We start from the raw sequence: 14,305 nt of genomic DNA on the forward strand, positions 1-14,305 counted from the left end.
AGGCTTGTGAATATTAGTTTTACAATAATTAGCACCAGCTGCTGGGTAGTATGTCTTTCTCTGTTTAACCTGATTTCACAACACTGTTTACTTCTACCAGTCTATAGCCCAGAGGGGGTACCTAAAGGAAAAATCTAGAAAATGCTTTCATGAATCACTTCTTCTAAAATATAGAAGTTTTCATCACATGACCTTGGCTTCCTTATCAATCTCTAATACTTAAAAAAATATATATATGTATCCATGATATAATACTTTCTAATCCAGAAGCTTGACCCGCATTTAATTAAAAAATAAAAATTATAAACAATGCCAATGATATAAGTATATCATAGAAAATAACATATCTGACCATATTTTCAACTGAAGTCTCGTCTCTTAAAAATTCAAAGGGGCTTCCCTGGTGGTGCAGTGGTTGAGAGTCCGCCTGCCGATGCAGGGGACACGGGTTTGTGCCCTGGTCCGGGAAGACCCCACATGCCGTGGAGCGGCTGGGCCCGTGAGCCATGGCCGCTGAGCCTGTGCGTCCGGAGCCTGTGCTCCGCAACGAGAAAGGCCACAGCAGTGAGGGGCCCGCGTACCGCAAAAAAAAAAAAAAAAAAAAAAAAAAAAAAAAATCAAAGGTAACACTTTTCTAGTATTAACTTAGAATATGCATGATACAGAATAAACCATTTTTATTATAACTATTATTAGCAATGAAGCAGTTACACATAAACATGTAAACATTTACAAATAGTAATGTCTTTGAAATGTAAATGCAAAAAGTCAGCTCTATCTACATTATAGTTTAAGACTAATAGAACACCAAAGAGAATTATGAGAATATAAATGGTCATCAGTTAAAGTTTAATTACTGCTCAATAATTCACTCTTTAAAAAGACAATGAGTTTTGATAAATTCTAACCACAGGGACAGATATTTTTCCTGCCAAAGCACTTCTCTTGCTCATGGTGCAGCATTCTATCTCTATCTAGTATGGTTGTTCCTTGTTCAAGGTAACACAGGTGATTACATTCAAATGGCATTTAACATAAACTGCACCAAACTGCCCTATAATTTCATTTTGTACTGAATTAATTAACTTCTCAGTAGGTGGCTGAGGAGCTGAACATAAGCCTGAAGAAATACTTGACTGCTTACCTACCGTACATGCACTGTCTCTAAATCGAGGAAGCTTCCATCCTAATAAACAGAACCCGGTAAAATACATTTAGTAGGAACCTAAAGGGTAAAGATAAGGCATTTATAATAAATGGATTTAGTTTTCCACATACACGCACGTCCGTTTAAAAGAAGTCAGGGGGGCACTGCAGACAATTAGGGAGGATTTAACAAAACTAACCACAAGTTGGCATGTCTGATATTTTTAAAGACTATTTACCTTAGGAGGTGTGCATTTATAGTAACAAAATGCTTTCTTTGTCCTTGCAAGATGTTTAAATAAAAAGCTCATTACTTTGTAGCAATTAAAATACTATCTTAATGATGTTTTAAGTAATTTATATCCCAGAGCTTGAAATGTAATTTTCTAAGCTATTATTATCAGATCATCTGAATTATAATAAAATACCTATTCTTTCTATTATGTATCTCCAATTATAACATTATTATCAAGATCTGACAGCTAACTCCTTGTTTCAAGTTTATTAGTCTTCATATATCAAGAAACAAATGAAAAGGACAAACAAGGAATGTAAAAAGCCAGCTCATAAAAAGCTGAAATGTTTTTATTACATGGTATATTTTTCTGTCATAAACTTCCGGTTTAGGAAATGAGAAAACAAATAGTTCTTTTGACAAACTCCTCGACAAAGTGTTTAACTCAGTATTTTTAGATTTTTGTTTAACTGTGGAAGGAAGGGAGAGGGAGGGAAGGAAGGAGGGAAGGATCCTTAACTTTTTATTATACCTTTCGAGGGGAGTGGAGAGTGGGGAGAACTAACATCTAATGAGTACCATGTCAAAAGAAGTACAGCTGAAGACTACAGTCGGATTTTAAAGGCTTTGTAACATACAGTTAAGATGGGACCCCAGAAACAGCCTAAATAATTTTGGGGGGACGTGGTCCTTGGTCAGACTTCGCCTAAATGTTTCTAGGAAGATGGGCTTCAGGCTTGTTTCAAAGTGCCCCCTAAGGGCACAACTGCTAGGTAATTTCTCTAAGAACAAATTCTGTTTCCTGTACAACTTAAATCCTTCTTGATATAATACGCATAAGGAGAAATGACAAGCATATAATTTAGAAGTTTTAACACTGGTTTGTTCTAAGGAAGGCTTTAACTAAAAAAACCCAAAAATACAAGAATGCTTAGATGCCAGTTTCAGAAACAATTTTTCCTGCAGCATCTTCTAGCTCAATAATTTAGTGGCAACGACAGTTAAAATGCTGTCAAAAACAGCAGTGAGGTTTAAAAAATAAACAAAAATAATATCCATTAGATTTTTAATGTCATTTACTGAATCGGCAATCACAACTGAGATTTACGAGACCCTTCTAGTTAGAAAAAACAAATTAATCCTACCTTTTTAGGTTTTCATACACTTGATTGTCTCTAAATTCTATCAGGCAAGCATATAGGATTTCCTTCTCATCAAATGCTATGTCTATCCTGGTGTCGCCAGTCACAAGAGACCTTTTGTATCATTACTCCCTTGAGTCCCAATTCTTACTAGGAGTCCTGGGTAAACACAAAAGTAACCTGGCAGTTACATCATTCTACATAAATGAAAAAAGACTCTGCTATCTAAAAATAATGAAAGGCTCCATTTAAATTAATGTTATTTTTTGTCAAGTGTTCATTTTACTTTAAAATAATGTAGTTCTGATCCAAATAGAGTTCTTACAAGCTTTAAAAAGATCTCTAGAGATTACACACAGGGCAGTAATTTAATTCTTATATTTTCATTTGTTGCAATGACATTTAGGGTTCAGTGTGAATTGAGATTTTTAGTGCTGTTGCTGACACCTTAAGGAAACTTTTATTTTACTTGGAAATTCTGATTAGATTTTTTAAGATTGTCTAGCTGTTGTTTATAAGAAACATAATTATTAACAAAATGGATTTTTTTGTTCCTTTGAGGTATTCATTCTGTTGCTATTTATTCATCACTTGATTTCATAATCTTGTTTGTGTCACTATGATTAGTTGCTATGGAAATTACCTCCTATGGAAATGATTCCAATGTCATTATTGAAAGAGTATGACTTTTAATGACAAATATCAGTAGCAGACATGAACCCTTACTAGAAAAAGGAAATCTAATTAAAATTTTTTAGATGGATTAATTCTGAAGATTATTATCATGGCCAACTTTTCTGATATTTTGAATCGGCCATCTGCTTTTTAAATAAGTACTGAATGAATCTTAAGGTGTTAATCAGCTACTCACTTCCCCAAATGCCAATGTCACAATAGAAATTAGTACCATGCATAGAAAAGTGGAAGTAAAGTATATTTCATCTACCTGTTTCTTAAACTAAAAAATGTTTTGCTTTACTTATGAGAGTTAATGTCAACAGGATTTCAGGGCTCATCAAGGAAACAACTTTGAACAGCACATTACATATTCCCTTTAAAAATGAAGAATTTAATATTCAAAAATGTATCTCAGGAATCTGAAAGGTCACGGAGTTAAGTAGTGAGTTAAACAATAGATGAGAGCCAGTGGACCATTAGATGAGAATTCCAGAATGCTAAGAAGAAATTTTCTTGGGTGGATTTTATAATTTGTGGTTTGAATAAAACTTTTGAAACATTCCATTAGTATTAAAATCCTCACAGTGAGAATATGGCTCTTATTTAACACATTTTAAATTACTAGACAATCCCTCCCCGAAGAAATTTTAATGCTTCCTTCTGCCTAGTGCTTGTTCACTGCCTGGTACTAACTTAGGAATAAATTAACCCTTCCAATAATTGGGATATTGTCTAGAAACTGCCTCCTGCACTCTGCTAGAGAAATCCATTTCTTCATCATAAAACATTTTTTTACAACTAATAGCTTATTAATTATTGATGTAAATCACTGTCATATTTACCTACATAAGTACATATTACTACATCTATAGTGCTTCTGAATTAAGCCACACAGTTACAGATTTTGTTAAATGTCTTAGACGTTAAGGGTTTTCTACACGTGTGCCTGCAACCATGATCTAGGGTCCAAAATGTCTTTGATAGATTTCTGCCGTGGAGCTGGCACTGGCTTGGCTTCAAAATTGGTTTTAGTGTCTGTGTGCTCACCATCAGTTAAACTATTTTTCCTGGCAGGAAGAAGTTTTCGAGGAGCAGCCATTGGTTTCTGTAAGTGATGCATTAGGGTCGATAATTTGGTATCCAAAGGTGAGGTCTGAGATACACTTGTCTTTTCCCAGTTGTCCTTAACCAATTGATCTGTGTTGCTCTGTGTTTTTAAGCTGAATGCAGCTTTACCAGAAGGAGGAAGGGGAGCTCGTCTCTTTTTCCCTTTCCCATCATGTAACTGCTTGCTTGCAGGAGATAATACCTTTTTCTTGATGACAACTTGGTGATTACCATCAAAGAGTGTGGCCCAAGGAGGTGGTGAGGATTCTTCATGCTGACCAATAAGGAACTCTCCATTTGTCTGTTCAATTTTTTTTTGTATTATATCAGTTAAACTTTCAAGTTTTATAGGTGAATCAATGCCTGTAATAATTTTAAGAAAAAATACATGGAAAAAAATTCAAAAGCAGTATATGCTTTGCCCAAGAAAGTTATTACAATATGTTATCTAAAAATAGTTATCAAAAACAGACTAGGATAAGCAAGTGTTTTTTTTTTTTTTAATGTGTTTACTTGTAAAAATAACCGAACTAATGGAACCAAAAAATAAGGAGATCAGGCTTCCCTGGTGGCACAGTGGTTGAGAGTCCGCCTGCCGATGCAGGGGACACGGGTTTGTGCGCCGGTCCGGGAGGATCCCACATGCCGCAGAGCGGCTGGGCCCGTGAGCCATGGCCGCTGAGCCTGCGCGTCCGGAGGCTGTGCTCCTCAGTGGGAGAGGCCACAACAGTGACAGGCCCGCGTACCGCAAAAAAAAAATAAAAAAATAAGGAGATCATGTACTGTGCACTGCACACACACACACACACACACACACACACACTTAAAGATATTCCTAAACAAATGTGTAAAATCCAGCTTTCAAAGGAGTGGAGCTACATCAGAATTTTTTTGAATTCTACAGGTTAAGTATTTATAAAATATCTTTTGTTGGATTTAAAATCTATTCTGACTTCTAGGTAAGAGTGGATTCCCTTTTATAAAACCCTGATATGTAAACTGGGAAAATGTAACTGGATTAGTATTCTTTCCTGTAGACCAGCAGTCTCTGTAATAGGGGAAAAATCCAAAACAAAAAACCCATGGAAACAGAGTGAAGCCTTAATACCACTTTGGTTATGATCCTTGGGAAAAATAGAACACAGATAAACGTCTATTACATGACATATTCAAATGTGTAAACTCAAATGTTTCATTTTAAATCCAACATTTTAAGGTATAGGTAAGTGCAGGGACACTGGTGGAAAAATACACCAGAATTTAGCTCTGACTTGTGCTTATTCACAACACTATTCACTGAGGCAATCCCACAAAGACAAATAACCTTCAAAGTGTGGGAAAATGGAATATTAATGAGTCTAGAAATTTTAAATTTTCCAAAGTATTAAACTTAACCAATTTTTTGGCCTGAGATGAAAGGGTCCATTTATTAATATTCATTTATCAATGCTACTTTAAAACAAATTTAATAAAATATGGAAAAAAATTACTGAACATAATTATATTTTAGAATCTCAAGTTTACATTTCAGAATTTTCATCAGCTACTTAGCTAATATTTATTTTCAGTGCACCCTTATTCATTTTGAAGCCTTAACATTTTTGTTTGATCTTAAGCATTCAAACTATGAAAAATGTGTATTCATTAATTTTGTATTAATTCATCTATTAAACATGAGTTCCTTAGACTATAATCATAGTCTTTTTTCATTCATTTTGACTGTGCCCTGAAAATTTTAGCATTTTAATGTCAACAGAATAAGCTGCTTGAGTAAGGACAATGTTGTTTTTGTTACCCTGCAGCTTAGAAAAGACAAACCCCACTTACTCATATCATGGTAGACTGAGGTTGCCTCTTTTGTCAAGAACAAAGGTGGTTTCCGTGGTGACATACTCTCAATTTTCATAAGTTCTTCACAACAATGCTTCCATTGGCCTAAGAAAGACAGAAAAAGGCACGCTAGTTTAAAACATAAATGTGAAGATGTATATTTAATTTTCAACAGATATTAACACATTTTTTGATTTGAAAAGTAAGTGAATTTATAAAGCATTATCTTAAAGAAGCTATAAAATCCTAGTACTTCCCATGATTTCAAAGTCTAAGTCTAGGCATAAAAGTACTCTAGTTTAAATATAAATCTCTATGAACAGATATTAAGCTAAGATCTGTAGGCTATTAAATACTATACTACTTCACTAGATGGTCAATAACTGAAATCTCTATTTACAGCAAAGGTTTGTATAAATTCTCTCATTTTAAATATTAAATAAAAACATCCAGTATTCAATACAGTTGAAAGGTAAAAATTAACTGAAATATAATTACCTAGCAGGAAGTAGAAAAAAACGTAAGGAGTAGTGGTTCTCAAAAATGATTTTAACTTTGAAAATTTTAATTAAGAAATAAGAGTTGCTTATATAAAAATGATCTCTTAAGATGATTATCATGCCCTTTCAAAAATCAGGAAACTAGAAAAATGCTGTATTTTCATTTTAGTTAGGATATATAAAAACCTGTTAGCATAAAGACAGATTGCTCAAAATTCTAACTGGATCTAATCTGTTTTAGGAAGGACACGTTAAATAAAGCCATTAGGCATTCAGAATAATAATAAAAATACTCTTGAATAAGTTGTTTCAATTAAGTTAAAATTCAAAAGTGTGGACAACATTAATTTTTCTTGTAATTATGTTTTACTATGTTCATCTCAAAATAAAATTCTCAGATTTATTTCTCCTGAGTGGGTGTAAAAGAAATGTAACCTTTCCGTCTTTATTGTGGACCTGCACGCTGGGTAACAGCTGTGCTAGAAACTATGTGTCTATATATTCATTATAAAAGTAAGTTATGGAGGTTTACCATTCTTATATTCTATCTTACATTAGCAGAAAAGTAAATGTAATATACACGTGCCTTTTTATAATGATTTATGATCTATATTTCTCTCTTATTAATTCTCAACCTCCATATTCAATATCCAACTTATTTTCCATGGCTTAAAAATTAAAGACACTTCATGTTTAGTCAAATTATCTATTTTTGTTGATTTAAGTCTAATTTACTGTCATGTTAATAAGGTAATATATGCATAAACTTAAAATCCACCACCTAATAGTTAAGAAACATAAAAAAACCTTTCAGTATGCTTAGAAACATAAAAAATAGTTAAGAAGCATGAAAAAAACCTTTCAGTATGTTTTATTACAATGCTAAGTATAGAATATGGTAAAAATTTCAAAATAACTCACACAGCAGTTTATAAAGGGAATAAAATCTTGAGTTTGAGGCTTCAGAGGTTGCCCTGTAGAATTTAAATCTAGTAGGATCTGAGATCCGATAACTTATTCCACCTTTCTACTTTTTTAGATGAATATGTAAAAGCCAGCCTTTCCTTCTTGGGGGCAGGAAAAAAAGGCCTTATCTACTGGGAAAGTAATGAAACACTTTAAACCAGCAAACAGTTCTCTGTCAAACCTTAGACAAGTTATGTAGTGCAGTATTTTTTTCTATATTGATAGATGAAAGCTCTTCATTGTTAAACTGATAGCAGAATACTAATCATGTTGAAAACTGGAATATAAAGCCACATTATCCCATGTATTACAGAGTCATAGGTATAAATGTGGTATGTTCACTGGTCAAGATGTTACAATTAAACATTTACTTTACCAGTAAATAAATTTTACCATGCACAGTTAAACGTAATACTAATATGCTAACATAAAAATAAAGGCCCAATATGAAATATTAAATGGATACATTTTGTTCACATAAAATCTGTATATTGAAGATGTTTCCCACCATATTTATTGTTACAATGTTCCCAGTCAAGTTAAGCTGCTTATTTAACTCAGTATTTATATTATTAAATATTTGAAAAAATTTATCTTTGACTCACCATTCCTAGCTCTACCCTATTTGATCATCCAAAGCAAGTGTCATTCCTCTTTTACATGTTTGTTAGCTCTCCAATATTAAAAATTAGCTATTACCTCCCCCTTGCCTCCTAACCTTCACTCCTTAGGCTGTTCTTCCACAGGCTAAACACACCGAGTTCCATTAGTGTTTTCTCATGATTTACAGTTATCTCACCCTCACGATTTTATACTCTTAAGCTAAGTCAAGTAATTGAAATTTGTTCTAAGTACTAAATTACTGTTACTTTATTCTGCCCTGGATATCTATCCTCTACTTTGTTCTACACATCATATTTCACCTAAGATCACAAGAGGCTACACTTATCACTAGGAGGGTAAAAATTTTAAAGTACAAGTCAATCTTCAGGATAGTATAAACCCTTCCATCTTTGCTTCATACCTTCATATCTTACACAATGAATTCTAAACAGCAAATGTAATAGAATTTATACTTTAAAAATTAGACAGATTGGCAGATTTTATCCCCAAAGCATTAAATACTAAAAAAGTAGCCAGACCTGAGAACCTAGTCGTCATCACTTTCTTATTACTTTGACACTATAAAAATGTCATGAGATTCTTATCCCTCTAAGTCCCTCTTTTAGCATGATAAATTATTTTACATAATTTGGGGAATGAAAACATGAGATCATCTAATAGTAGTTGATATCCAGACTATAATATTCTGGCATTTTTACTTTCCTTTACTCCTCCTTCCTGTTTTTGTCTACATAAAAATTATAAAATGCCAGAATCATTTCTAAAAGTAACACAGTCTTTTTTATAAGACAGACTCTCTAAATCAGAGCATTTAGGAAAGCGGTTAAAATTTTAGCTGTGATCAGCAAATGAAAGGAAGTTGCTGTCTTTTAAGTTACACACCTAAGATCAGCTGAAATTTTAAAATAAAGAAATGTAGCGCATGCTAATAAGCCTGGAAGAAATATTTAAACATCTACTGAGTGTCAAAGGACAGTATTTAAGGAAAACAAATTATAAAGAATCCAAGAAAGCCATGCAGAGAGTCCTCTGGTTCCCTGCAATAAACCTGTAACCTTTTCAGGCCTCAATTTTCTCATCTTTAGAGCAGTGGGAAAAAATTTCTACCTCACTGGGTTGTTATGAAAAATAAATGAAGCCATATGGTATGTGGAAGGTAATCAATAAATTTAGATCACTTTTCTTCCCCCTCCTCAACCATCAGTGTAATAACTGACCAGGCCATGGATCAGAGAAGGCTTATAAAAATTAATCTGAGGACTGCAGATATTAACTGTTTTTAGAGTTCTCGGTAACAGCTCCTAAAATGTCCTAAAATATCTCCAGGATTATTTCTAGGAGTTGCAGAAATAACTTTCTATTGTTTGGAAATGGCTCTACTTTTCAGTTCTGTAGAAAAGTATTCTAAAGACATAAAATTCTGATTGAATCTACAGTAGGTTTAGTTTGCTTAGAAACAGCCATTATCAATAGTCTACATCTTCAATATACAATTTTAGTATTTTCCTGTTGATAAAATTCCTCCTTAAATTGAGAATATTAGAACTTCACATATTTTACATACTAGGACTCTATTACATTACTATCACATTGTTTTTATAATCCATGCCATTGAACTGTATTATTGAAACTGAAAAACCATATGTGCAGTTAAAAAAAAAAAATCTCTTTGGATGATGTCCAAAATGATATAATAATGAATTGAGAGTTAACAGAAGCCTACATAAAAATGAATCTCCTTTTGAACATTTCAATATTTTATGATCATCACTACCCTAGAGAAGTTTTTTACTCCTCATGTAGTTTATTATTCCTTTGATCAAACACACTGCCTTAGGTAGTTTGACCGAATATTTTGAAAAAATGTGGTCTAGTTGTTTTAGAGACCAGAACTTAAAAGTAACAGGTAAGTATACTAGGAATTCAAAGGTATACTATACTATAATCAGTCATGCACTGGGGAAAGATGGAGAGAAAAAAGCATCAATGCACTGATGATATACTACCATTTTATTCAAGAGCATAACAAATTCTTGATACAAGCTATACAATTATAATATAATCTTAATATTTAGATTGCTATGTACAGCCCTTCATGCGACATGAATATACTACTAGAAAATCCAAATGTCAACTTACTAAGATCAAAGAGATGCTGCCAGAAGGCTTCCATCCACTTCTGAAGATCTTCTCTGTTGTCAGCTGCAAAAATATGAGTTGTAGCCTGTCCAGCAACAGGGTTGATGACAGAGAAATTATGGATTCTTTTCTTTTTATCCTTATCCATTGCCCGAATTCTGGTTTCCTAAATATTAAGACAAAACTGTTGTTTTACAAGAGACTATTTCTGTAATGATCGAATAAATGTTTTATTGCTTAGCTACCATATTTATACCAGATGCAATTACAATCTTATTGCTGATCGTCTGAAATTTAAAATATGTAATTTTGAGAATTTTCAATATTCAAGCTCATATCTAGAAGGTTATTTTAAAAATGCTTGATATTAAAAATACTGAGTAATATTTCAAAGTATACTACATATAGCACTTATGTTAAATTACATGAGATTAAAACATAATCTCTGTGTCTATCTCTTAGTTTAAGTAGGAGTTTGCTGTCTTTTATATACGTCTTAAAATTTGCAATAAAACAAGTACAGTATGTTATAACTCTGAGTTATGTTAACTGTGTTTTCAACAGTAATAAAATAGAAGAATCAGTAAAGTATGTTTCTTATTCTAATACTCATGCATAGTATACAGTGTTATCAGTTAAAGCAGTAAAACCATAACTTAATGTTTACTACAGTAAACAATTAGGCTTTCATCATTAACACTTATTTCATATGTAACATTCATTTACAAAGCTCATAGGTAAAGATCCATAAAGTAATATAACCTTTATAATGGTAAAAATTATTTTTTTAAATGATGAATGCAACATTTTACAACAAAGGCAATGGTTTCATACACGTTGATAGTCTAAACCTTTTTTCTGATTGGTACTAGGTATGACATTGTGTGATCCTTCTTGTGTCTATGTGTAGAAGAGACTATTCCCAAGTCACACACAGGCACTGCTAAGTCACATGATAAGCGAGCAACTGCATGTAGTTTCCAAGGAATCGTGGAAAAGAAAGTCTGGAATAGACCTATCTATTAAGCAAAGATAGTGATTTGGCTGCCTGGATAATGGTTGACATGACATTTTCTACAGCAATGCTGTTCGTTAGAAATATAATGTGAGCCATGTAAGTAACTTAAGATTTTCTAGTAACCACATTAAAAAGGGTAAAATGAAACTGGTGAAAATAATTATGTAATAATTAATTAATATATTATTTTAAAATAATGTATTTTTTGTAACCCATATATTCAAAGTATTATTTTAACATGTAATTGATAAGAAAAATTTGAGATACTTTACATTCTTTTTTCACACTACGCCGCCAAAATCCAGTCTGTATTTTATACTTACAACATATCTCAACTTGGACTGGCCACATCCTAAGTGCCTAACAGCCACTGGTGGCTAGTGGCTACTGTATCGGCTAGAGCAGCTCTACAGCAGTATGGTTAAGCTTACTGTAATGCATGTAGAAGAATACTTGGCTAGCAGTTACAAAAGCTGATTCAGAGTGGGAAGAAATTCTTCACTTCATTGAGTTTAGAGTGAAGAAAGTCTGTGTGCAGAGTCACACACCAAAATACACATTTAATGATGTCTATGTGGACATTATAGAAGTTGGAAAGAGTTTGGAAGAAAAGCTGTTCACACCCTGAAAAACAGGTAAATATGGGCAGGTGAACACCATTCAGGCTACATAAGAAGTTCTTTTCTGAAGGAAGGAACTCCTATTCAAAAATCACTTGAGAAAAAGTATGCTATATAAAGTAGCAACATAACTTTGAAATTTTCAAGTATCCCAAAATATAAGGATTGATAACTTAGAGACAGTCTATCCTGTCATTTTTTAAAAAGCAGGAATGCAAGTGTCTTCAGAGGATTGTTAACACTTATGGCCGACACTGTATTTTATCATAATAGGGTCTTTTTATACTCCTTTATACTTTATACTCCTTGGTAATAAACTTTGTGAATTAACTTTTTAAAGTAATTACTTACACAGTATTTAAAAATGCTGCCTAAATGGCATCTTTGGAGCCTGATAACATGTAATCAACCTCTTTAAATATAAAGTTTATTATCACCAGCAGAGAATGACTTAAGCTCTCAGAAGAATCTTTGATATGCTTCTTTCAGACTAACTGAAAGCTGACTCAGATGGAGGGCTGGGGGGACAACCCTCTATTGCTGTATTAAAAAAAAAAACCTGAATGATAAAATATGAAGTATTCTTGTTGCTGAAATTGTGATTCCCTCCACCCAAATCCATTTTAATACAAATTTCTGACTACCTTTTGTATATAGAATTAAAATGGATTCAACTTTTAAATAAGTTGAAATTTTTACAGATGAATAGGTACAATTATTAATAATACCAGGATACCATTTCAAACAAAAATAGCTATGTAGAAAATCTGACAAGCTGGGTCATTTATATCCTTCTAATAGAAAATAATACAATAGTATATAAATACTGTACACTCCGTTAACACTGGTAACCATAAATACCGCTAAATTTTTACAACACGAGAGGTTTTTAAAAGGTGCAAATGAAACACAGATCACCTGAATTAACCTCTATATTTTATCATCCAAAATAATTTAACTAATGGGAAATTTTTTCAACCAAAAAAACTGTATGTCAAAGAAAAAGTGAGTAAACAAAGTTTCTGATAATGTCAGAAAGTTCGTGCGATTTTTTTTTTCACTATGGCTAAAGTATCAATAATAGTGCTCAGGACTTCACTTCCCAAACAAGGAATGGATTAGAAAACACAAGATGAATTTTAGGACTGTTATCATTATGGGCTCACACAATGTATAGATAAGTATCTCCTCTCAGCAGGGTATGAAAGCAAGCAACTTGGTATTCTTGCCCCCATTATTTACATCAACTAAAATACTGCCTGGTACCCACTAAGTGATTGAAAAATATTTGATGAATAAATGAATAACAAAAGAATAACTCAGATAATGCTAAAAAGTTTTACATTGATAGACTCAGATCCTAGAGATAATCTGCTCTTTAATTTATAGATGAGGAAACATGTTCTGAGATAAGCGTTCTCTGCAAGGTCAGTTTCTTGTTTTGTTTTTGCTAATTCCAAACCTTTTTATTTGATTTGGGAGGCTTTAAAACCAACTCCTATTGATACGTAGATAGATTAGAGATTATTCACGATGAAATTTTCATCCTTGGCTGGCTCTACTTTTGTCAATCGGCACATATTGAACTACAACTTTCCACTGCATGAGACGATGGTTACCCCGAGAAGGCCAAGTGAAGTCAAGAAAGGTACGATCTGAGAAGTCAATTTTGTAACAAAATATAATTAACTCTGAAGTCAAAGGAAAGTTTCTTTTAGGTTTTTCATTATTTTTGAATTAAAACTGTACTTCAACCTCTCCATTTCTGTAGTAATGGAAAATTACCAGATCAGAACTAGATTTATAAATTGTTTCCTACTTTACTTTTGACTATATGACTTTAAAAATGTCTACTACATACCCAGATTATAGTTTCTAAATACTCTTTCCTAATAAAAGGAATCAGAACTCTTTAGAGAAATGGCTTATCCCCAGCCCGGGCCAGGAAATATATAGGATGGGCCTGGAACATCTTGTCCTACCAGAAATCAAAGATTACTAGGATTGTACCAAAAGGACTCAAAAGTAAACTTGAAGAGGCTTCCAGTAGCCAAGGATGGGACAATCTGAGCATCAATAAGAATTACAATGGTAATGGACTGATGCATGAAAAGTCTTTAAATCCACAAATTCATAATGATATTTAAAAACTAACTCATTGGTCACCTCTGAAGGATGCTAGGGAACCGCCTCATAGATTTGGTAACTAGTATATAAATGCAAAAAATCAAACCTTTATCTTGGGTATCTTGTAAAAACTGTCCTTCAACCTAACAGCTGATGAAGTAGAGGTGTCCCAG

General features: G+C 33.0%; 1 protein-coding gene across 1 annotated transcript in view; it reads right to left on the minus strand.

Moving 5' to 3' along the window:
- Nucleotides 1–646: 646 nt before the first annotated feature.
- Nucleotides 647–14,305, minus strand: part of RTKN2 (rhotekin 2) — an 80,528-nt gene continuing 66,869 nt past the window's right edge. The window contains exons 10-12 of the mRNA XM_027091844.1: nt 10,368–10,533; nt 6,136–6,243; nt 647–4,671 (exon numbers count right to left, since the gene is read on the minus strand). Of these exons, the coding sequence (XP_026947645.1) occupies nt 4,136–4,671; nt 6,136–6,243; nt 10,368–10,533 (810 nt within the window). The 3' untranslated portion in view covers nt 647–4,135. The remainder of the gene's footprint in view (nt 4,672–6,135; nt 6,244–10,367; nt 10,534–14,305) is intronic.

Source organism: Aethalodelphis obliquidens, unplaced genomic scaffold, assembly GCF_003676395.1.
Source record: "Aethalodelphis obliquidens isolate GAN/ISIS:26980383/991018 unplaced genomic scaffold, ASM367639v1 scaffold73, whole genome shotgun sequence".
In the NCBI taxonomy this organism is placed as follows: Eukaryota; Metazoa; Chordata; class Mammalia; order Artiodactyla; family Delphinidae; genus Aethalodelphis; species Aethalodelphis obliquidens.